Raw genomic sequence first — 25,947 nt, 5'->3', positions numbered from 1 at the left:
AAGAAAGGGTGGGGAATTGGAAGGGTGGCTTTTTTCTTAGTTTAGCAGCCAGGAAGTTGCACTAACTCCCACTTCAGTCTTTTTTTTTATTACTGAAAGGTTATTACACTTAAATTCTCACTTTTACTGGTCAGTCAAGAGATGGCTACATGAATGTGGGGTTCAAAAAATGTCCTACTTTGGGATGATCTCTAAGAAAACAGAGATGTGAAAAAAATTGATTTCATGTAAAAATAGATGTGTTCTTAAACTGACAGTCCTAATTTGAGGGGAAGTCTTAGCAAAGGCAGTTCAGAGTCTTTGTACAGATTAGCAAGGGAAATGAATGATACAACATGTTCCTCTCCACTGAAGATGGGGCCAAAGATTCTCAATACCTGTGGACCATCGTGTGGACCAGTTCTATGTAGGGCAGTTAGTGACCTCTGCATAAGCTAAAGGAATACAGTGGGGAGAGAATCCCTTCCTGCCGTCACTAATGGAGTGGAACAGTTTGCAATTCCAGTAGATCAGTGGGAGCTGTTCACACAGCTGTTCTCCCTTCCCAAATCCCAGCCAGCACACTTCATTACACTTCCTTTGGCCACAGCTGCTCTCTGCCTCTGCTTAAAAAAGCCTGTTGAAAAATAGGATATGTAGTTTTCTATGATGAATGCAAAACTAATGTGTATCCCATAATACTGCAGTTAGTTTGTGTACTTAGATATGTATGTGATGTGCATGTGGCCTTTTCAAGCAGGTTATGCTTCTGCGTGCAAGGAAATGCTCCTCAAGCGAGCCGTTTGATGAAGGACTTAAGTTATAGTTACGTACAGGTTAGTGTAACCAGCTTTGTTAGGCATTTTGTAAAAAGAACATCAACAATACCAAATGGTTTCTCTCCATGCTCAAATACCAGCTATTCAGTCCTGTTTTATATTTCTTATTTCCACCTAATATTTACTAAAGTCTGTTTTCTGGTTCTGCTGTTCCTTGAAGGCTTTTGTGAAAGTGCTCCTGCAACTGGTAGGGTTGTAGTTGACTTCTCTTGTATCACTCATTCCTGAGGCAAGGCATTCTGTCCAAACTCCACAAGAAGCAAACATCTGAGCAACGAGCTGCTGACATAAAAACTCAATTTAAGTGAACTTTATCTGTTTCTGGTGTCGGTTCTTTTTCACCTGGTTGTTGATCTCCTGTAGGTTTTCCGATACCTGTGTGCTGAACTGGAGAAATGCTGTCACTGTTGGCACTGGATCAAGAGTCTTTCAGCTCCTGTAGGCAGATTCTTTGTAGGATAGTCAAGGGATTGTGGCAGAGAAGGCACTTTAATCTCCTTTGGAAGTTAGAAGGGCTAGACCAGGAGGTTGCAGTTTGGAGAACTAGATTTTAACCAGTGGACCACTTGAGAATGAACAAGACAAAAAGTAGTGTCTTCGCTACCTGTCCTTCTGTCTGGCTGTGCTTATGTACTCTTCATGCCAACAGTAACTACAGCTTACTGGAATTTTGAATATTATTTCCTCAAATGTTTAATTATGTAATTAATGTAATTTATAGGTGGAGAATTGTTTATTCTTGAAGTAAATTGATGCCTATATCTGGTGAATCTGCTGTCTGGGTTCTGCCAACACCGTTCTTGGTTGTCCATGTTATTGTTTATACTTCATCTTGTATTTCTTTGGCACTGTGAATGATGCTATTGACTGTCTTTAATACCCCTGTATTTTGTCACGTACCGATGGTCAGAACTGCTTGCTGCTTTTTCCTCTTGGCGCCAGTCTCATTTCAGAGTTAAAAACTGACTGTTTCTACCTAGTTTTAGTCTCCCTCACCTTATATTTAACAATAAATAAGTAAACCATATTATCATACATATTATCTATAATTAACTTCCTCAAATGCATGCATTTTAAAATTGCAAACTAAGAGTGCATCTGGTGCTTGAAACTACTTTACCTTTCCCAAGAACTTTTACCGTGATTTTTTTTTCTGGCTAGTGCAGTGGAGTTAAACAAGTGTTATTTCTCTGAATATGCTTTGAAAGAGAACATTTCATTTTGCTGCAATTAGTTGTGCGTTTGCACTATGTCTTTATTACCAATACGAATACCCAGGTTTGATGCAAAGCAGTTATGTTTCATTGTTCTTCCCCAGACTTTTGATTTATTGCTGAAGTATTAGAGAGGCATGAATTTATTGGGTTTTGTTCGTGACTATTGAGCTAATAATAATCTAATAAGAGTTGTATCAGCTGAGAGATGCTTAGTAGAATGCTAGGGAAGAGCTTGACAGCTCAGAAACTTTCATTTGAGTGGTGATTACTGTTTGCCAAAGTCACTTGTTTTTTTCAAAACCTTCCCTTCCCCAAGAGAATGCTCGTTTTCTTCTGATTGACCTGTCTTGCATTTGTGTTCAGATTCCTCTTTCCCGTTTGAAAAGCCTAACCAATGACTGTATTCAAAGTGTAGTATTTTGAAAAGATTAGATTGTCCCTATAAGAAATAGTTCAATGCTTTAGTGCAGTGTAATTGGGGAAATACTAAACGACACTGACCTCATTTCCTTTAGGACAATGAAAATTAATAGTTTCACGTTTTATTAGGCTGATATTCCAGATGTAGTGTACATTTAATTAAGTGTAGTTTCCTTTTGGTTATGGTATGTGTATCTGCTTTTTGTCGCAAATTCTTTCTAGTTTTACAGTTTTCCACATGTTTTCTTTCACCATTTATGATTTTTTTCAAAGCAGAGCTATAAGGATTTAAATCACTTTAGCATGCAGCAAAACAGTTCCCATTCAAACAATAAACGCCATTTTAAAAAGCCTTTAGATCTTCTGTCACTTCATAAATATAAATGTATAAAAACATTATGCAGTTGTAGTGCCCACCTGCTAATTAAATGCAGATTTCCTCAAACTTGTTTTAAAATCTGCTTATTTGTTTCAACTCTGTCTCTGTTCAGAATACATATGGCCCTTGTGAAACTAATTATGCTTATGGAGCAGCTGTTAAATTTAGTGCAACTAATTTTATCCAATATTTTACATTTTAATTGATTACCTGTGAAGAAATTAGCAAATTAACACTTATTGTGCAGTAACTGAATGGGCTTTTATGGATACTTTCAATTTTTACAAGTGGACCAAGTGTTGATGGAATAAAGACATTTCTTAGGATTTTTAGGTAGGAAAGTTATTGGTGAGCCTTGATTATCTGGTGTGAGAATTTAGGGATACTGAGTGATGCCAAGCATCTGTGTGTTCTGTAAGTTGGACATGAAAAGCAGATTGGAAAGTAATAGCTTTTCACAGAATTTTGGTAACATATGGGCTTATCTGGATCTAAGAACTCTTTGAAGATCTTTGAACTTGACTAAATGACTTAACCTTTGGCATGGTGGGTGGGTGTTTTGTGTGTGTCGGTTTGAGGGGAAGGGGGGGTGCAGGCTGGCAGTCTACTCTTTCAGCTTCATATTTTTTTTTCCTCCTGTACTCCTATAATTTGAACACTTTGGGACTTGCTTTAATACGACTAATAGGTATTGGTTTTAATTTTCAGCAGTAATAAAATAGAAAATCTGTGTTCTCCGCTTGATCTGCGGACTTTTGTTCTTGTTTACTGTGAATCCTTGGCACAGACGACTTCTTGTAGCTCCATTTCATAACGTTATATCTTTATTTTCCTTTTTATTTATATGCTGCAGCTTGTTATACGCTGAGTAGCAAATGTAGTAGACTTTAATTTTCACTCTACTAAATTGTCTTCCACCATTAAGAGCTTATTGCATATTTTATATTTAATACAGGCTTTATGGAAACAGGCATCAAGTGTTCTTAAAACAAATATTTTAGGATTTTGGGCTTATAGGCAAAGAAAAAAAGATGATTGTCTCGTGACAGTGGTAACATACTGCAAAGTGAAGTTCTGTGGCATTAAGTGCAGTTTCCAGTGTGCTCAGACCTGGCTCCACCTGAGTGCAGGTAACAGCCTTTGGTTGGAGGTCAGACCTTGCTCTACGCCACAAGCCCTGCCTGTGCTGCTGGTGAGTGATGCTACCGAACGCTGGATGCATATTATTTTTTTAATTATCTGCAGCCTTGGTGTCCCAGGAAAAGGTCAGTAGCTGAAGGTGTTGAAGCATCATCTAAATTTCTGAGGTTTCATTGTTCAAATTTTGCCGTTGCCACAGAAAAGCGGGTCTTAGATGTTGAATGTTGCCTCTTCCTTTAAAAGGAAGAGAGAGATAGAGAGAGGGAAGAAACAGCATGGAAATTAAATAGAGAAAGCTATATGGATTGCAAAGTCAAAGACTTGAAGCTTACAGCATTCCAGACTTGCTTTTACATATTGCCTTAATTCTTTCCTGATGCCTGCAGGATGGTATCTGGTCATACAGTCGCTTAGTGGCACACGGTGCTTTCAGACAAGCCGAAGCTCAATGGGGAATCACGGCTCCTTCATTGAATAGTCCTGGGTTTGCCTTTTCCATTGAAGCTTGTGTTTGGTGCTGCAGAATTAATCTGGAAACATGTAAACAATTGGAGCTTTGCTTGGAGCTGGGGGGAATTAGGCAGGTTTTAGATACTGAGGTCCTGGAGCAGTTTTATGCAAGAAGGGAAAGTTCTAAGTGGTAGTTTGTTTAGGGAGTACTTGCCAATAAATGAAATTGCAGGAAGAGTAAAGGCATCTGCCTGCCTACAAACACAGCACATCCTATTCCATACCCTGTGGGAAACTGTGCTTCTCCTTCTTTGTATTTTTTAAATGCTTTTTTGTGTAGTTTCCTTTCTGTATACATAATTTTGATCTCAGTATATGGTATTGCATACCTTTCATTTCCTTCTTGCTATGAGTCTAATCTCTTTAACTTCATTTAGTTAAGTTTTCTTAACTGTATTAAATCAGTGATCTCATTCTATTCTCCTCACTTGACTTTCTCACTACTTAGAAAAAGCAAAATATGTATTCTTAAAAGATAAAGTGAGTCTATTATTTACTTATTCTTTTGATCAGTCCCTTTCTTAAGCTTTTCAGTTTGGGGAGAAAGAGGCCTTAATGGATATTTTTTTTTTTTTTTTTTTTGTGAATGCAGGGAAAACCTGTTATTAGCCAAAAATCCATTGCCTTCTTATTTTCCTACGTGTTTTGTAGTTCCCACTTGTCTCTGTGAAACTTGTGCTGCTGAGTCCTTTTTCATGGCCTGAGGAGGAGCGGTTTCATGCACTCTAGCAGTGAAGTTCACTCACTATATCAGTATAATTGTGGCTTTTGCTTCAATCACAGCTAATCATAATTTCCTATGGCACTTCATAGAAACTGAGAGCTCTCTTCGGAGTGCACATGCTAGCAGAGATCAAGAAGGTTGTGGTCTTGCCTGCTTGAGCTCAGCAGTTCTTAGATGGGTTATTGCTGGCGAACTGTTAATTCCAGTTCAGTTTGAGGAGTATTGCTGGCAGAATTTATTTTATGCTGTAAGATGAAATTGTTCTAGAGAGCTATCTTGCAAAGATTTTATTTTTGCCATCTTCCGTGTTATCTTTTATTCTCTGTGTTTCCTTTGTTTCATCAAAATGTGGTAAAACTACATTATGCATCTTGACTCATTATACACTGAACTGTTACTTAGTTAGACATGAAAATTTTCAAATATACTTGCTTATTTGCTTGTGTGAGAGGTCCCTAAGATTTTCTTTTTAGACTAGAAGAAGATGTAAACAAGAGTTGAGATTGAGCTTAAATTTTTTAATAAAACAAACTTGATCATTAGTTAAATTTGTTAATAAAAATGATATGTTAGTGTTGCTTAGTGATTTTTCTAGTAGCTGTCTTTTGCATTGACTGTGGATGGATTGCGAGGGACAAAGGTTAATACAAGATAAACTTTTTCAAAAGTAATCATTGCTGAACAACATTAGAAACATGGTAGTTACCCTAGTTTAGAAATGATAAATGCAATCTGTTTCCCTAGCGTACAGGAACTGAAGGGAGCATTAATTGATAGACTGTGGCTTTTCTCTGTTCCTCAGTTTTCCTTACGTACTTCACCACTGTTTATGACTGCAGTTAGTACGTCTTTCTGTATTTTTTGAGTTTTATTTCTTTATCCATGCTTTATAAATCCTGTTTGTAATCAGTGTAAATAAATAGAATTAACTTAGCCAGTAAAGTTGGTTTCCTTTGGGAAGGCTGTAGTTCTGGAGAATTAAGGGAAAGTAATGAACAATTACTTTTACCAAATATTCGTAGAGGACTTTGTAAAGTGATGGAAGACCCAGGAAAGCTCTCTTTGGAGGAGGCCAGTCTCCGCAGATCCATCACAGGTCGGTGTGGCTGGTGTTTGCAGGGTGCTGTCAGCAGGTTGTCGGGGTGCCTGCCTGCACCCCTGTCCTCTGGCCCTGCCTGCTCTGTCCTGTGCTGAGCAAATAAGCCCTGCAGACGTCTTAGCTACTGGAAAGCAAGTGTATAGGAGAGACTGCAAGTTGAATCGAGTGCAGTGCGATACACTAGGTCTACTTTGCAACTTTTTTCTGCACTGTTCCCTCTGTAGATCCCCAAAACATCATCGCAGTCAGCTTGGGTTGGGCTCGGGGTGTGCAGCCTGCACAGGCTTCACTCCTGACCTGCTCCGAAACCCTTTCTTGTGTGCTAACTTGTTATCTGAGCTAATGACTCTGACCAAACTGAAGTTGTCTCTGCATGAAGCCAATTCTGGCTTGTCTGCATCTGTGATCCCCAGCCCAGATCAACTGCTCTGGTAATTGAAGGATGACTGAACTAATGTGTCACGCAGAGATGGTTCTGTGGAGTACAACTTAACATTTCTGTTAAGTTCTTCGCTGTAATATCCCATTGATAGTCATCTGCCTGCCTCACCTGCCTGACAGGACAGGAAACACAAGCTATGTCAGCTATTTTTTGTGATTGCAAAATTCAAACGATTATTATTGACCACTCTAGGCTAATAAATTTAATGGGTGCAAAAGATTGCAAATGAAAGAATAATGACCGCTGCTGTAAAGAAAATGTAAGTTTGTTAATGGTATTAAGTTCATTATTAAAAATGTGATGCAACAACTCTACATTTAATTTTTAAGAGCTGTTTTTCTCTGTATAAATTACACCTGCCATTTGTTCCACTTAGATGTGTGAACAAATAGATATCTAGGATTTGAATATCCAACTAATCTGAACTAATTTGCTGTTACAACCATGGTAGGTAGATGTCTAAACAAGTTCAAATTTGAATGGAGACAATGAGCTCTTTAACAGTGAATGTTTTAGAGTCCTCAGTTGTTTCTGTTTGAAAGACTATGCCTTTAAGTTAGGAGAGGCCTTACGTCAAATGAAGGTGATTTGTATTGCTATAGGGTGCTTTTATTTGTCTCTTTTGGTTTTCCTGCTATTTCTGATACTGCATCTTACCTGCAGAGCTCTCAGAAGTCACGATTACCTCCGAATAATGAATGTCCGTAGGGCAGTGGTCTGTAAATCTGTACTCGCCTCATCATGGTGTTCAGAAACCCAACGTCTTTGTGCCTACTGAAAAATAGATCTAATACTCAGAACGCTCTTGTAGGTCAAAAATTCCTCTGGCTGAGGACTGAAAAAATGGATGGATGCTTTTTAATTTGTGGTGACACAATAAAAATCCGTTTTGAGACAGAAAACGTTCTGTAGTTCATAATATGTCACTTAAGTGGTAATTTGGTCTCTTGTATTACTGCTAATAGCGTGACCGATAATAGGAGATATTGTATTGCAAGAGATGCCATCTGCTGAACGAAACGTAACCCGGAGGTTCTGACCTCTGGGGCTGGTCTGAAAGGCTCAACGGGAGGAATAGGTACGGTAACCCCAGGATGCTGGACAAATTCCAGACTCAATAACAACATTCTTCCTAAACATAATTTATAGCTTCATCTGGATGCAGTATTTTCTTTTGCTTGTTCTATTGTTGAGTTTTATTAAACAGTTGTTGCCTTTTAAATTGAGTGATCGTTTGTATGTGCCTTTGCTTTTAAAAGCCTTTGTAGCTTTGCACTCCAAGAGGTGCTAAATAAATTTTTTTATACTGTTTTAAAAAAAATCTGCCCCTTCCCCCAACCCTCTTGGTGTTTAATGAAAATGTTCAATGAGGCGCCATCAGAACGGTTAAGAAGATGTATATTGTAATAGGAACTAATGCAAACTTGAACTGCTGTCTTTTAAAATATGCATTGTGCATGGCTACTGGGGTACGGTAGAAAAGATGTACTGATCTATAAATGTACTGATTTATAAATTGAAATTTAGAAAAATCATCTAAAAGAAATTCACAAATTGTGAAATGTGTTTTTTTGGATACATATTGAAACCATCATACTGCAGTACTTCTTGTTCTATCTTCATTTCTTGATAATGACAAACATTTATTAGAGGGGAATGGATAACATGATGGAGAGCAGGGTATCCAATAGCCATGTAGGAACTTGTGACCAAGAACCGACTATGTGCACACACTCCCTTTCACCCCTATTTTATTTCTGACATCATTGGGCTGTAGGGTTGGCCTGTTTTGGTTTTTTTTTTCTGCAAAAGTGTGCTTCAAATCTGAATTGGACATTAAGAAGCTGTGTGTCAGTGTCAGCTCTGCTGGCTAAAGAGATGGGTTTGGGCCTGTCACTTCTCATTTTTTACCTTTTTTTTTTTGTTGGAACATTGCTATAAGTAGTGATGTGCATAATGTATTTAATATGTCTTTAATATGTAAATACAAGCAGTTAGTTACAGCGGTAAATTCTTTGATTATTTGCTAAATTCTTCAGTACTTCAGCTTAATGTCCAAGAGGTAAAGAAAGGAAATTCTCCAGTAGCACTAAAGGTTACTTTGGTAATACCAGATTGCATAGTATTCATACATTAACAAAGTAATGTGGTTTAATTTGTTTTGCGTTCTTCCCTCAGAGTAGAAGCTATGTTTCTTTTTTCACTTTTGTTTTGATAAATTGGCAGGTTTTTGTTTAGAAGTATTAAATTACGAAATGATTTGAAAATATGTTTAAAATAGTTGGACTTTATAACAAACAACATACAGTGATTACACTGAAAAGGTATGGCTGCTACATTTTAATACTATGGATTTTGTATAGATCACGATCAAGACCTCGACAACGTTCTTACAGTGGAAGTAGCGAAAGATCCAGTCATAGGAGAACTCACAGCGGGTCTCGTGAAAGAGAGCGGCGTAAAGGCAGAGAGAAGGAAAAAAAAGAGAAGGGAAAAGGAAAAGAAACGAAGCATGGGTAAGTGAAATGACAAACAATATAATTATAACAGATGCAGGGAACAATTTAGTGTTGGTTTACTTTTTTGTAATGAGTTTGCTTTATAGTACAAAATATTTTATGTAAATTAAGTGGAAATTGTTTAAAGTGTTTGAGTAGTGTGATTCTTAGTATTTTAAAATTCTAGAGCGTGACAGCATTTCAAACTAAATGATGGTTTGATTTACAATTCTTCTTTCCTCTTGATTTCAATCAAGATAATATATGCTATATAGCTTTCTTCAATTGATTAATATAAATATTTTTCCAATACATAATGACCACAATGTAAGGAGAAGATTAGGTTAATTGGAAAGGATGAAGACTGTTTTCTGTGAAAAGATGATTTTCACTCTTCACCCCCCACCCCAGCCTGTTCTGCATTGTCAGAGGTTCCTATTGACTTCATTTGTGGTTCGATGTGCAGTTCAGCAGAAGCCCTGGCTATGGGGAATGATGGACTGCCTTTCAAAACCTGCTGTCAACCTCGTTGCTGCTTGTAATGACTTGGGTTGTTGACCTTGTTTTTACAGATTTCAGTAAAGGCAATTTATGTAATTGCCTCTGCTTTATACATCTTGATCTCCTGTAACCTTTATTGTGATATTTATCTTTTCCCTGTTTATGGGGTTGTTTTCAAAAAGGAAGACAATGGTGTGTCACCTCATGGATTTCCCTTTGGTGGATTCCCTCTGAAAGGCTAAATGGGAATTTCTATAGTAGCATCCTTCCCTCACATTTGTGGAGGTATCTCGCCATTATTGTACCTCTCTGGTTTTATGGCTTGATGATGTGAGTTACTTGGTCCCTCGGAGAGCATTACCTACCTACTTGTCCACGGCTACAGCATTGTCACATAAATATTCAAAATTAGATATTTGCATGTTTTTTTCTTACAGTAGATTACTTAGATTTCTGGGAATTTTAGAGTGGTGTCTTCCACTCTTTTTTAAGGGATACTTTCCTCCTTTTACTAAACCGTGTGGGATGTTTGTCTCTTCTTGTTGTGGATGTTCACTGTAATTCCGACCTTTGAGATGTTTGCTGTTTGGTAAGTCATAATCAAGATGCCTTTTACCCGTTTACCTGAAGTTCAAATATATTTTGGCACTTCTGGAAAACTTGAAAAGAAGCTTAGATGTTCAATTATTTTTTTTATTGAAGTAGAAAAGCAGGGAATGGGTCCACACTGAGCGCATTAGCATTTGGTGTTTGAGAGGTTTTCTGAACTTTGTGAAGAAGCACATCTTAAATCATGCTGGAGTGTATAGCAGTGCTCTATTAGCAAACTGCCTGACTTTATGTCCTTCTATAAAAGGGATCAATATGAGAGAGCTGTAGGAAGAACACGGAAGTGCTCAGAACTTTTTTGGAAGCAAGCAATTTATCTTTGTTTTGATAACTTACAAAATTGCTTATGCTAAATTTGAAAACAAAATGCCCCGTTTGGGGCATTTCCAAAGTAGTTAGGACAAAGAGTACAAATTGATAATAGAAACGTTTAATGACATCAATCCATTTTCCTCTGAGCTCAGGTACTGACTGGTAGGCTTTGTACAGGGATTTCTTACTTGGAGCATTATTGGACTACAAAATGAAGTGTACCTAGGATGATGATAATATAATCTGTGCTTCATAAGCTTTTCTGAGTAGGGATGACGTGTTTTTCAGTTTAATCAAATAGTGATCGAAGTGTGTCTGAACAGAGAATATGGATTGGGGCAGCTTTTTCCTTTTAGTTATTTGTCGTTCTGAAGATTGAGACCATATCAGCATTGTGTTACTGTTTGCTAGCAGCTTCACAAATCAACGTGTTTGAATATGTAGAGAATCATAGAATATTTATGCTTGGAAAGGACCTTAAAGATCATCTAGTTCCAACCCCACTGCCATGGGCAGGGTCACCTCCCACTGGATCAGGCTGCCCAAGGCCCATCCAACCTGGCCTGTTTTGTGGAGACTGTATTTTGTGGCTGTATTACAGACATAGCAAAACAGCTGAACTCTTCTATTCTTTCAGTCTGAAGCGTTTTAAGGAATATATGATTTGTTCAGCCATTGGAGGGGGGGGGCGGATTGCGGTAACAGCTGCTTTGAATTTGGGTTGCAAAGCTCATTTACAGCATCTGACAGTACTTGGTGAAAAAATCTAGTGTTAAGAGCAGTCTAGCAGGCTTTGAAATAGTGTCATGCTCACTTGAAAGGTAAAGCAACGCAAGCTGAGAAAACATCCCATCAGCACAACCTAAATATTCATTAACAAAAATGATCCATCTTTCAGATTATCAGGATTATTTCATTTCCAGTGAAAACTCTTTGCAAAATAAAACTGATGGCAAGCAGGTAGCAAGAAATGTTCTTAACTCATTTGGACTCAACTAGTGCTGTGCTACTGATTTTCTTTCCATTTTCTAAATAATCTGAACTAGCCATTCTGCTTTTGCTGCTTTGGTCTCTTAACCTCGTGGTAGTTGTTTGAACTTTGTTCCTCCTCCACCCACCCTAACCCCCCTTCTTTTTTTTGTTCTATATTTCTATTGCAGTGCATGGGAGAAAGAGCTTTATAGCCTGGAAGAATATAAAAAAAAAATCAATAAGTGGTATGACTTCTTCTGAAGAACTGTTGCCAGGATTTCCAAAGTAAAAGCACTTGTTTGGCCTTGCAACCTTTCTGTTCATCCAGTCTCCCAGGCCAAGTTTCAAATGATATTTCTCTCTTTGCAATAACAATATTTTTCTCTAGTTATGACCCATGACTGCAGTGGTGATGTTGTGTGCATTATTGCTCTGGACCATATTGTGGATTAACCCTAGCTGGCAACAAACTCGTGGCCGTTTGCTCACTTCCCCCCAGTGGGATGAGGGAGAGAATCAAAAGGGTGAAAGTGAGGAAACTCATGGGTTGAGATAAGGACAGTTCAATAGGCAAACTAAAAGCTGTGCATGCAAGCAAAGAAAACCAAGCAATTCCTTCACTAATTCCCATCATCAGGCAGGTCTTCAGCTATCTCCTGGAAATCAGGGCTCCGTCACACATATGGGTGACTTGGGAAGAGAAATGGCATCACTCCAAACATCATGCCCCGCTTCTTCCTTCTTCACCCAGCTTTATATGCGGGCATGGTGCCCTATGGTGTGGAATATCCCTTGGGTCAGTTGATGTCAGCTGTCCCAGCTGCTTCCCCTCCCAAATCCTTGTGCACCCCCAGCCTGCTTGCTGGTGGGGTGGTAGAGGAGCAGAAAAGGCCTTGACTCTGTGCTGCTTAGCAATAACTAAACCATCCATGTGTAATCAGCACTGTTTCCAGCACAGATCCAAATACCCAGTTACAAATCCCATACCAGTTACTGTGAAGAAAGTTTACCCTGTCCCAGCCAAACCAGCACAGACCGTTACTGGGTACTAGAGCTCTGTCAGTGCTCGTGCTTTGTAATTATACACAAAGGGGTTGGCTTTCCTGTTCTCATGGAAGTTTAACTCACAAGGACTGTATTGAGGTGTTACCACACCTTTGTATATTTTACAGAACCCACGATATCTACCAATATATTATGAAGTGTTACTTTACCAGTTCTGTTTTATTTATAAGGACCAATATACATTTTGTGATGCATTATCATTTTCTGTTAACTCTGCAAAACTTTATGATGCAAAGTCCACATCTGGTGTCTGGTTCTTACCAATAAGTTTTAGTCTAGTAGTTTTCTTTTATTAAATTTTCGTTTATTTGAATAAAGCAAAACCTTTAGTGTTCTTTGTCTGGCCAAGGTAGTTTATCAGGTCCTGCACTTGGTTGTCCCATTTCCTGTACTTCCTTTCTTGGTTTCATTTTTTTTTTCCTTGCAAAAATGAATCCTATGTGAGAGTCCGCACTCTGCACTGAAACGACAAAAGGGGTGGCATTGATCAGAAAAGGTCAGAAGAGCCTTGTCTCTGCACCAAAGGAATGGCACCAGTTGGCTTTGATTTCCAATGCTTTATCAAGAAGGGGGTTGCACTTCTCACAGTAGGTGCTTGCTGTGTCATATTGATTAGGGGAAAATTAGTGATAGTCCTCCTGGAAGTATAACAATGTACTTTGTCCTTTCAATCTGACTTAAAAAAACCTCACCTTCTTGGTGGTTTGGTAAAGCTGAAGTACACTAATTTCTAGAGAGAGACATGTGCTTAAAAATAAGATTTGAACTAATGACAGTAGGGTTTTAATTACAGAATCCTTTCTTCTTATTGAAAAAAAAAAATCTGTCCACCAAAACAGGAAACCAAGGTGCTAGATGCAGTCTGGGTTATTGATCAAATGCTAATTTATTGAAAGTGCTGTGTTTAGTAAAGGTAGGTTAGAGGTGAGCAAAACAGCTTTCTCCTGTCACAACAGGATTACTTGAGCTCTGCATCAAGACTGATGTTGGAAGATGTTTGAGCCTTAGTTCCTGATGAGGTTTCCAGGTGCCTTAGGCTCATGTATCGTTGGCCCTCTGAAGGCAAAGCAAACTTAGAATGAATCATAGAATGGTTTGAGTTGGAAGGGACCTTAAAGATCACCTAATTCCACCCCTGCTGCCATGGGCAGGGACACCTCCCACTGCACCAGGCTGCTCAAGGCCACATCCAACCTGGCTTTGAACACCGCCAGGGATGGAGCATCCACAAATTCATAGAATCATAGAATAACGAGGTTGGAAGAGACCCACTGGATCATCGAGTCCAACCATAAATTCCCTGGGCAGTGTGTTCCAGTGCCTCACCACCCTCATTGTGACTAATTCCTTCCTAATGTCTAATCTAAATCTTCCTCCTTCCAATTTAAATCCATCCCCCCTCATCCTATCTCTCCAGGCCCTTGTAAAATTTCCCCTTCAGCTTTCCTGGAGCCCCTTTCAGTACTGGAAGATGCTCTAAGGTCTCCCCAGAGCCTTCTCTTCTCCAGGCTGAAAAACCCCAACTCTCTCAGCCTGTCCTCATAAGCAGAGATGCTCCAGCCCTTGGATCATCTCTGTGGCCTCCTCTGGACCTGTTCCAGAAGTTCCATATGCTTCTTATGCTGAAGATTCCAGAACTGGACACAGGACGCCAGGTGGGGCCTCACAAGAGTGGAGTAGAGGGGTGGAATAACCCTGCAATATTTTCTGTAATACGTTAAAGGTATCATGTTAAGAACAGTTGCTTCTTCTAAGGTGGTATTAAATCTGGGCAATACATGTATTTTTAGTATTTCTAAAAATGACGGTACATAGTTCTATTAAATTCAGCTCAAACCATTCTGTAATTCATTCTTTATGGGCTGTGTGGTCCCAGTGTGAGATCCTGCTGTCATGTCCCACAAGGTGGACTTGAGGACTTTCATCTGGCTGTGAAAGCTCAGCCACTGACCGATTTCTTCTTCTCCAAATTCTGTGTTTAGAGCAGCAACTTTTGCATGCTATTGATCTTCCAATGTCAAAGTCTTCAAAAGCAAAGTGTTTTGTAGTTCTGATTTACTTAAACACATAATTGTATCACTGCAGTGTTTCTCCACTATTTTTTTTGCTAATCAAAGCATCACATTCATCTTTTATTTATGCTTTTTTAAATTCACTTGTTTTAAAACAACTCACATGCATGTTTTCATTGACCTGCATGTGTGTGCTGTTGAATTTTGATGTTTAAAGTCTTGATTAGCTTGAAAACATGCAAATCTGGCATTCTGAGGCATGATTTTCATAAAGATCATTGTTCAATGTTGAATTGAGGAGGAAAAATACCTACTAAAAATTTGTTAGCTTTAAATACTTTTACTAGATTTATGGGTTTTACCCGAGCTTTCGTAGCTGTAGAATTTTGGATTGCTTTTAAAAGTGTTTTTGACAATTTTTAATGGCATAAATTAAGAGCAGCTTCTCAGTTGTTATGAAAAAAGAAGTGTTGTGCCATTAATCAAACCCGACCACCATTGTGATTTCTGGTACTTAATAAGACTGTCGATAAATTTTTGCGTTAATGGATTCACAGCTTCTTAAATACTTCCACATATTATGGAGCTGAAGAGTTTGTTTTTCAAATACAGGCTTCATTTTTCGTTTTAATTCCATAGGTTAGGTCTTTAAATACTTGCTGGAGTCCCTCTGTCGGTGAAGCCTTTTCCAGTGGCATTTAACCAAAGCCCTTGCAGAGTTTTATTTTCCATGCTCAGCGCTGGCAGCGTCCCAGCAGGTTCTGTGGACGGCGCTTGGGTGATAAATGCCTGTTGATGGGCTTTTCAGTGCTTGGCAGAAGACATTAGAAGTAAATTGGGAATATTGGACTTCTCAGACTTTGACAGCAGTCAGACACTCCTGGAGCTTGTCATTTTTTTTTTCTCTCTCTTACCTCTTTCCATGCCATGCAGTAGGAAGTAATTTATGGTAATTTTCTCCTATTTGCATATAGGTTATAGAGTTCTGTGGTGCAAAGCGCGCTCAGAACTCCTTTTAAGTGTCTGTTCAGATCAAAGCAGGACTGTGTGATAGCTGTTGTCTGACACCAAGCTGTGTGGTGTTGTTTTCATTAAACATTTATCATACTTCCAATGTGACAGCAGGCAACTTTGTGCTTGGGTAACATGTTTTCATGCAAAATTTATTGAAAAAGACGAGACGTTGTAAAGAGATCTTGTTGCCTTTCACCAGTGGCGAAGGGTAAATGTTTGATTGGAAGGGAAGATCCTTTTCCTTCCGTTTTGGTCGTGTGTTACACTGCGGATCTCTGAAACACTCAGCCTTTAGTAAACAAGTAAGTATATCTTAAAACTGTTTATTCTGAGAAACTTTGCTTTGACACAGATCATGTGAACATTTTTTCATTTTGATTCTACTTGGTTTTAACAACAGTTTGTTATGTTCCCATAATGATGGAACAGGCTGGCATTTGTAAATTAAATACTGACAGTAGTAGGGACTAATACGCTGAATTTTTTAATAGCTTTGCACGTATCAACATAGACTCTTGCATTTAAGACTATTTGCTGAGGAGGTTAGGTTTGACTGAAAATATTCTGTAATCCTGCCTTTATAACGATGTCATATTGCAGGAAATCTCCTGTTCTTTGTTACTGGTGCGTACCTAAGAGGTAATTGGTGCTGCTCCTTCATGAGGACCTGGTAGTAGGACCTCCCTCCACGTAGGTGCCCAGCAGGAGCTGTGGACCAGCAGGTCGCTTCCTTGGTCAGTGAGCCATGGTGATGGATTTCTAGCTCCAAGAACACTGTGTGGCTTAAGGAAACCTAAGGCTGCTTTTACTCTTGTATTGGGTAGTATCTTTGGGCTAGCAGAAAACAAGGAGCTCGTTATGGGCATGTTTAGTAGAGATAACCAGTATCATTTCCTTCTTGCTTGTGGTAAGCCTCACCTCAAAGCTGGGCTAAGGCAATTCAAGCAATTGGACAAGAGGAAATAGCCTCAAGTTGTGCCATGGGAGGTCTAGGTTGGATATTAAGGAAAACGTTTTTACGGAGAGAGTTGTCAAGCACTGGACCAGGCTGCCCAGTGAAGTGTTTGAGTCACCATCCTTGGAGGGAATTAAAAGCCATCTAGATGTGGTGCTTAGGGATATGGTTTAGTGCTGGATTTGGCAGTGTTAGGTTTACAGTTAGTCTCGATGATCTTGAAGACCTTTTCTAATGGAAATGATTCTATGATTGATCCTATAGGGTTCTATCTCATCTCTGCTCTATATGACCTGATGCTGGTGATTGCTGCCTCTGGTGTGTTGGGAGCACTGGATCTTAGTTACTGCCTGCAAGGTGTTTCACGTGCTCCGTATGGTACTGCTTTTGGAGACTGAGAATAATTTTCTGTGTTTTCCCAGTGTGAGAAATTAATACGTGTTCTTACAGACCTCAGTTATGAGGGAATAGTTCTAATGCACAAATCTGCTGTTTATTTTTACAGTGAATAAATTTGTAAAAAAAGCTTCCCCGTATATGAATAAGATTAAAAATACTTAATTCTTCTATTATTCTTCATCTCTGCTTTTTTGTTGCTTTCAGAGAAAGCATCTCTTTCTTCATCTGCTTCCCAACATGACCCTGAAGTACAGGTTATGCCAGCAGGGAAAATTGAGAGGTAGGAGGTGAGTCTGCTATTGCTCATTGCCATTTCCAGTGGCTTTTTAACAGGACACTGCAGCCTGAATAGCATTGGTGATACCACACAAAATTTTCAAAAACCTCTCTTAATCTGAGTTGTGCTGCTGTAGCCATGGCGGTTTAAGATTATAGGGGAAGCAGTGTTGGCTGGGAAAGAGAATACCTTTCTTTTAGACCAACTGGTATAAGTAGGGAAAGATGGGCATGTTTTTAAGGGTGTGAAACCTTCATCGGGTCTAACACAGACTTGGTAATCATTAAGCTTAAATTTGGGTCAGGAACAATTCCTCAAGGTGCAACATGATTATGTGAATTGGTTGGACAATAAGAAGGACGAGTAGCTTATTGCTGCTTCTACTGTCCGTGGTGACAATATGTGGCTCTCAAAGATCTGTAAAATGTTAGTGTATATCTGATCCAATTATGCACATGCCGGCTCCAAAACATAATCTCTGTAGTTGTTGGCCTAAGGTATTTGTGTTCGATCATCTCTATTCACTTATAAATGGGATTCTGTCACACTGAGATTGATTTTGTCACTCTGAGACCTTTTCTTGAAAATCTTACACATCTAAATGCATTTATCAAGTAACAGAAATGTGCAATATAATTTGATGTTCAGGATACTACAGCATTTTTTTAATTTGCACTGCTCTCTGTTCCCAAATTCATGAATTATTTTAAATTATTAGGATTTTCTTTAGAACTTATTTTGAAAAGGCCCATGAAGATAATATAGCAAAACTACGTGATCTTTATTTTGCAGTTTGGGTTCAAAATAAAAAACTATCGTATTTGTTTTGTAAGCTTGGATTTAAAATATAATAAATAAGGATTGTTTCTGGGCTGAAACCTTGCATTTCGACCTCAATCGTATTTTTGTTGTTGAGTTATAAGCATCCTGGAGTAAGTGCTTATAATATAATTATGGCAGACACATCTACCATGGAATGAGCAGCACCAGTACTGGAAATGACCTGTTCAAGAATAGTTGACTCTGTGGCCATGTGTCCATATTAAGCACAGTAATTAGTAGAAAAACTGTAGAACCTCTTTAAAATCTGTTTAAAACTAGAGAATGCATTTTGAATGCTGAAACCAAACTGTTGCAGTCCTGCGTTGGAAGGCAGTTTCAGTTCTTATAATATTTAACTTGTTCTTTCGTCAGAGGGGAAAAATCTTTCCTTAATCTGCGTGGTTTTATTTTCAGTGTCTGGACTAAATTCTGAGGACTTTATAATTACAGTCACGCTGCTGAGAGGTTGTTACAAGAAAGTTTTGAGATGGCTGATAGTACTTATTAGTTACAGTAGTCTATTTTGGTAGCTTCTTGAAGAACAGCGGATAATAAGCTTCTAAAATTTTAGGAGAAGTTGGGCCCTTTTATCCGACCTGGTGTATCTTTCATTGCCAGCCGGTTTCTTTGATTTCCTATCGAGTGGGTTTTCAAGGATCCTTCATGCCTATTGTCATGGCAAAGGAGTTATTTATCCGGAAACAAAATCAAACCAAAATGCCCCCTCTATTTCTTTATTTATTTTTACTGGTTTACCTTTCTACCTATTGCTATCTTTTTTCTTTCCTCCAGCAATGTTTGTGCCTGACTTGCTCTTATCCTGGTTACAGGCATTTGCTTGAAGTAGTTGGGGAGTGCATACTGATGGAGTTACTTTCTTTGACATGTGGTTTTGAAGAGTATTTCTGCCTTCTTTTCTGCAGCACTAATGTTACAGAAGCAGACCTGCGTCAGCTCTGTTGCCCGTAGCACAATGCGGCTGTAGTGGGTTCTCAGGCAAGTGTGGTCCTCAGCGTTTTCCTTGGATGGAAACTAACTTCCTTCAGTCTCTATCAGTTAACTGTTTTTCATCTGTGAAATTTTGCTGTTCAATTTCTTCATAGTTTTTCCTTGAGAGAAATCAAGTCTCCTCTTACCCAGTGTTAGAAAAGAAGCAAATGAGTGCCACTCACTCAACCCCTCATTGGCATCCCTCAGTTTCTTCCTCTTACGATTGTTCTGTGTTTTGCTCGTTTTAGCAAGTGGCTTTGCAATCTACCAGCACTGCGGGTCCTCAATGGGAAGCAGGGTTGTCTTATATGAAAATTGCCCTGAAGTAAGCTGCAGGCAGGAGAGTTGTATGTAATGCTGCATATAAGGAAACAAAAATATCTTGTTGTGTCTTGTGGTATTAATTAAATAATAACTATTTAGTTCTGGAATTCTCAATGTAAGAAGGATATGGACATGTTGGATCGTGTCCAGAGGAGGCTACAAAGATGATCGGAGGGCTGGAGCACCTTCCATATAAGAACAGGCTGGGAGAGTTTGGGTTGTTCAGCCTGGACAAGAGAAGGCTCTGAGAAGACCTTAGAGTGACCTTCTAGTACCTAAAGGGGCTACAAGAAAGCTGGGTAGGGACTGTTCACAAAGGCTTGGAGTGATAGGATGTGGGGCAGTGGGTATAAACTGGAGAGGGGCGGATTTAGGCTTGATATAAGGAGAATTTCTTCACTATGAGAATTGTGAAGCACTGGAAGAGGTTGCCCAGGGAAGCTGTGGCTGCCCCATCCCTGGAGGTGTTCAAGGCCAGGTTGGATGGGGCTTGGAGCCCCTGATTCAGTGGGAGGTGTCCCTGCCCATGGCAGGGGATTGGAACTGGATGATCTTCAAGGTCCCTTCCAACCCAAACTATTCTGTGATTCTGTTGTAATTAGCAAGAATAACTTTTGAGTGTTTGTAATCTCTGAATCTGAAGGCATTAATAATGTTGTGGGTTTTGTCATCAAGAAGTGTCTCGGTAGATATTCCCACCCTTTCCCCAGCTAAGCATCAGCAGATAGTTCAAGAGGCTGATGTACTCTGCTGCTTCCCCACGGAGCATCGCAGCAAGAACAATTGCCTGTTTCTGTTCGTGTTGTTTTATATCATAAACATTCATGAGGAGAAAAACCGAAAACGTAATTAAAATGGAAGCATAGTAGAATTCTGGTACCATCAAACACTAACAAAATCCAGCTGGCCAGCATACGGGATTCAGACTATTCTAAAACATCTATTGCTATTGCTGTTAATTCCAGAAGACTCAAAATGTGGAAATGTGAAGTGCAGCATAACTTATGGTAGAGAAGCCTTCTGCAGTTGATTATTTTGTTATTTGGAACTGGAGATTTGACTATGTGGAAAATATTTCCATTTCTTTATAAAAAACAAAGACAAATTACTTTGTATTTTTTATTTCTTAGCACAAATTTTATAATAAAAGTTAAATAAGATGTGGAAATACTGGAGAGAGTACTATTGTTTCAGATCCCAGCCTTACGCCTCCCCATGTTTTCCAATTCTGGATGGAAGAACTCCTTTAATACTAAGCTACCTCGTGAGGTGCAGATCTTAATTAATTACACGCATAGTGTAAGATAAAAAGATTGTGCTTCTGAATAGTTATAATCCAGAAAGAGTTTTAGTTTGAGGTATCTCATTGAAAAGAAGTAATTTAAGATGCTTTGTCTTTATATAATTCTTAAATCTTTCGTCCATGTCCTGCTCTAAAGGATAATTTCATGTGCCTTCACTGTGTTGACACAATTTTTGTCACCACACTTGGAGCTGCAATGATGAAAGAAGATGTGACCTGTGGTGCTTTTAGAGCTTGATATAGAGCCAAGATCAGTATTCTTAACCATTTAAAAACATTCTTAAACTTTCATATTTTGTTTGGACTTGTGTAGCGAGAGTGTCAAGGGGGAAAAAAAAATTAGGACAGATCTTCCAGACAGATGTCCCAGTGCTCTTTAATCTCTTGTAAATGTGGAAGTTAAATCATATAAATAAATATTGTAGTAGTGGTTGATCTAGCAATGGCTTGAAATAGTTCTTTCATTGAGGACTCTGGCAAAAGACCACGAGACCTTGGATGTGAATTAATCCAGAAGTGTCTGCATTCTGTCTCTGGTCACTAATTCTGTCTTTGTATTTTCAAAGTTTGTTCCTTCAGTACTTAATGAGGGCTGCCTTGCTTGCTCTCTAGGCTGCAGGAGCATTTTCACATGCTGCAAGCTGATGTTGGGACAGCAGCAATTCCACGTTATGCTTTTCCCAGCCTTTCATGAAGTGGATGCGTTCACTAATGTTTGTTTATCAGAACCTCACAGATTCCAAAGTGATGCTGAACCTGGTGTTTGCACGGCTGAGAACTGCTTGCACATCTGAGAATGGAACAAAGTGGGAGGGCAGTTTTTAGCCAGAAACTGTGGAAGCAGATGATGGATTTGTCAGGAAGCCTATTCATTCTCATACCTGTGCTGGAGATTTTTAGATACAGGGTCCTTGTGCAGCCTCATGAGTTCTCTTAACCCGCTTCTGATGTAGAAATGCACAGATAGCACAGTCTTAGTCCTCATTCATTGGTTTACAACTGATTAAGTGTTGTTATGAAGACTGTGCGCTAGAGTGGTTTTGTAGTTATTACGTGTAGCAAAATGCCGATTATAAATACCTCCTGTTAACTGCAGACAGAAGTTGTATTCGTGGGGGTTCTTTAAGGTGTGGTGCATGCAGGTAGATTTAATTACTTGCCCTTTCAGAATACTTATCTTCCAATGAAAAAAGAATTGAGTAGTTTGAACTGCTTTTCTTCCAGATGCTTGAGAAAAAGATTTGTGGGAGTATCCAGGATGCAGGTACATAGCATTTAAAGGATGTTAGAAAAATTAGTTGCTTAGCTTTGCTGGCAAAAAAAATGATCAGGTGTTGGAAACCAGAAGGAAGCAGCTGAAAGGCCAAATGAGGACAGTTTCCTCTACGGTAAATCAGCCAAAGGGTAATGGGAAGCAAAGTATGAGTTTCCCCCTCCGAAGGACAGACACACCCATATGCCCAGAGTACTCTGGGGTCACTTGCCTTTGACCTAGGTTTGTTGCTATTATTGTCTGATCTGTGTTGGCCTTGTTTTTCTATTTGTTTCCTAAAAATCCCCTTTTAAGACAAAAAGGACAGCCATTTATTTAATGGGCTGTGACATTGAGGCAGCAGCATATGGTATGATTTCTTTTCCTTTCACTACCAGATGGCTGTAAAAACACAGTGCGGAGAGGACACGTGCGTAAGCTGTGGAGCACAATTGTCCAGAAGATGTCAGAGAACCTCCGAGTCTAGAAAGTAAATGGTTTTTACCCACAGAGGAACCATTTCATTTTCATTCACTAAGTAGTTTTTTGTGCTAAGTACAGAAATGTAAATTTTGTTTTCAGATTCTCAGTTCAGACTGTCAGTTAAGAGATGCTTGGTAAATTAGCTTCCCTGCTAAATTCATGTACTATGTTGAGGGAATTATATTTCTTCATATTTACAGAAATAGGTTTTGGAATGCATTTGAAGGCAGTATCTTCAAAGACACACATTCTTTTAAGCTGTTTAAAATTTTCAAAACTATTCGGTCCTTAAAACTGCCAACCACCATGATTGTCCTTTTATAACGATATAATTTGCATTATGTTGGGTTTTTAAATTGAATAATTCCTTAAATACAGAGTATTCTTTCAGAAGGAGCTCTTCACTTGCCTCCATGTACAAACACATGCTCTGAATGTGAACATGTAGTTCTTTTTTTCACCAAGACACCTTGCACTTTGAGAGCAGCTGACTATTGTTTTAATGGCCTCTCTTAATCTGTGCATGAGGAATCCAAACTGAATGATACGGAGCTGTGAAAATCCAGTTAGTGTGAGCTGTAATCTCTTTACTGGGTTTAAGTAGTTAGAGTGGCATTCAGACACCCTGCAGATACTGAACTGCAGAGATACAGTAATCACCTAACCATGTACCAAGTGTCTCGCTTTCATGGAACTAAAGCAGAGGGGTCTCTCGCAGTGATTTAGGCAAAAACCAAACACAACAGACCCTGCCTCCTCTGAGACAGCAAACAAGGGACAAGTAAAAAAAAAAACATACCTGAAAGACATGCTATTGTAAAGTAATATTTAATCCCACCAAAAAAAAAAAAAATTAAACTCTGTTTCACCTTGGGTTTTTTTGGATAAACAATGCCCTTTCTGGAGTGGAACTTACCTACTGTGGATGTTATAAAACACCTATCTCTTGATTAGGAAGGGAAGGAGGAATATCTTTGTTTGACGAAAGAATTTCTGATATCAGTGTTTTGGATTTTGGACCTTTCTGTTGTTATTCAGAATTACAAAGGAATACAAAAAGCTTAAGTGACATAATCTAAATTGCTGAGTAGTAAAAGCAATTTGGATCATTAATGTAGTGGTGGTTTTTGGTGAAGGAATTCTTCAATGAACGTATCAAAAGAAACTATTTGCATGATTAAGGATTGCTTTATAAGGAGGCAGAAGACAAACCTGTTGTAGATTTTGACATGTGTCTTTGCAGAGGTCTATTATGTATGTTTAGAAAGCTTGAAAGAGTGTAAATTCACTTCCAGGTTCTGGTTTCATCCTTTGTATCTCCTTGTCTCTGCTGGGTGGGATGCTTTTACTTGGTAGCAGTAGCAGTCCCTTCCCTCTCCTCTCTCCTCTTGTGACTTCATGCTGCTTGTGCGGACAAGACTTGCATTGGGAAATCAGTTTGGTCTTCTTACTACTATAGAAGTTTTAGCTGTATTTACTGAGTAAAATAGAGAACAGACTAAAAATGCAGGCGAATCTGTAGAAAAATGAATGCCGTAATTCTACAAAATGTTCTTTAGTTCAAGGCATTGTGGCCCATTACACGTGAAGCAGGTGGTGCTAAGGAAACCTCAGGATTAGAGAACTACATTTTAGTCTGTTCAAACTTAGTTTTTAAAAACGTGAATTCTTTGCATTATTGTTTCTTCTGTCCTGCAAACAAAATGGGAGTGCTCAAAAGTTTGGATACTTCTCTTTCATTCATTGTCATTATTTGTTGGCTGCTGTAGGCGATGGCATTAAGAAGCAGCTGCCCGAGGTGGGAAAAGGCCTAAACCACCAGGCAGTTCTTATCCCTTGCAATTAAGACTAGAAGCATAGGTGTATGGTGAGTTAACCTTCTACTTGCGTGTATTCCAGCAGGTGCCAATGGTGTTTTCTTGGTTGGGCGTCTTTCTGTTGGATGGAGGCTAATCTGCCTTTGAGGCTTAGTTGGGCACCACCAAGGAAGCAAGTGAAGATGGTTTTCTACCTCAACACCATTTCATTAGTGTAATTGGAGTGGGAAAAGACTGCCCAACCCAAATCTTCCGTTTTGAGCATATCTGAGTCTGATTCCCATGAAACAGCTGAGAATATAGTGGTGCAGATGCTCGTCACGTCTCATCTCTATTCACAGCATCTGATCCAGTCTTGGAATAAACCACCTTCAGTTCTGCAGCAGAATGCATCAACACAGAGTGTGGTTTCTCCAGCCTGCACCATTTTATGACAACAATACTCCAGCATCATGTCGATCTCCTTCCCGTTTTTTCATAGATTGTGTCAACCCCACTGGGTAACCCAATGAATTGAGGTTTTTCTGGAGGAAAAGTATGGGAATCGTTTCCACTTCAGGCATCAATTTTTACATTATTTACAGTGTTAAAAACAATATCTTTAAAGAACCATGAAGGACAAGACTGGCAAGTGGTTTGAGTGATGTTTTAGAAGGACAAGGTAGCTGTTAGATGTGCCAGTGGTTCTCCCGGATTCTGACTTGCTCCTCATCTGCTTCCAGCAGCTGAAGTTCTTGTAAGACAAGGCCCATTTCATGGTGAATTATGTTGGGAAAGATTTTTTCCTGGCTTGAAATTGAAAAAGCTAGATCAGTCCATTCTCTCAAAATGGATTAAGGAATTGATCAGGAAAGTCTGAGTTTGCTGCTCGGATCAGAATCTTTTGAGGCTGCTTAATGGGATCATGCTGTGTCAAAGAGGGAGAAGGTTTTTCTCCCATTGATTCTTCTCAGGTGGGCATTGCTCTGTGCTTTGAAAAATATTGAAGAAATGTGCACAATGGATTTACAGGGAAGTGTTTAGCAGTGTATGATGGGAAATGCTTCCTATACCTCTGCAGGTCAGGAGGAATGAGAGGGCTTTGTACGTCTGTCTCTGCCACCTCCCTTTTTCTTTGTAATTTTCTCCTTTTCTCCTCCTTGTTCATGCATAATAATTCTTCCCTTTCAGTAGCCCTGTCAGGAGAGGGCTGACATCACTGACATCACCAAGAGGAAGGTGAAGGCGGCTGCTGCCTTGGGAGGCTCTGCAGGGTTTGGGCATGCCTGAGGACATCCTGAGGTGGTTGGGGAGCAGAGAGAGAGAACTCAGCTACTAAAGAGGAGGCCTGGTTTATTTTCTTTTTTAAATAATCAGATTTTGGAAGTAAGTAGTTGCCAGCCACTAACAATATTTTGATGATGGATCATCCACAGGCAACGGGTGGCTCAGGAAGGAGCTAAACAATTGTCTGTAAGAGAACCTGGAAGTTATTCTACAAAACCAAGATTCTTGTGGTGAACTGCAGTAGAAACAGAGCCCTACGGAGCCATCATCAGTCCCAGAGCTTCAGCTCTGTGCAATGCTTTGATTAATTAGTTTAATTTTTTACTA

At 39.2% G+C, this 25,947-nt stretch overlaps 1 protein-coding gene across 1 annotated transcript in view; it reads left to right on the top strand.

Moving 5' to 3' along the window:
• Nucleotides 1-25,947, top strand: part of RSRC1 (arginine and serine rich coiled-coil 1) — a 153,037-nt gene that overhangs the window by 26,756 nt on the left and 100,334 nt on the right. The window contains exon 4 of the mRNA XM_069865150.1: nucleotides 9,113-9,265. Coding sequence (XP_069721251.1) covers nucleotides 9,113-9,265 — 153 coding nt within the window. The remainder of the gene's footprint in view (nucleotides 1-9,112; nucleotides 9,266-25,947) is intronic.

This window comes from Phaenicophaeus curvirostris, chromosome 10 (genome assembly GCF_032191515.1).
Source record: "Phaenicophaeus curvirostris isolate KB17595 chromosome 10, BPBGC_Pcur_1.0, whole genome shotgun sequence".
Lineage (NCBI taxonomy): Eukaryota > Metazoa > Chordata > Aves > Cuculiformes > Cuculidae > Phaenicophaeus > Phaenicophaeus curvirostris.
The sequence above is the reverse complement of the archived record's forward strand: the minus strand, read 5'-3'. Positions and strand labels throughout refer to the sequence as shown.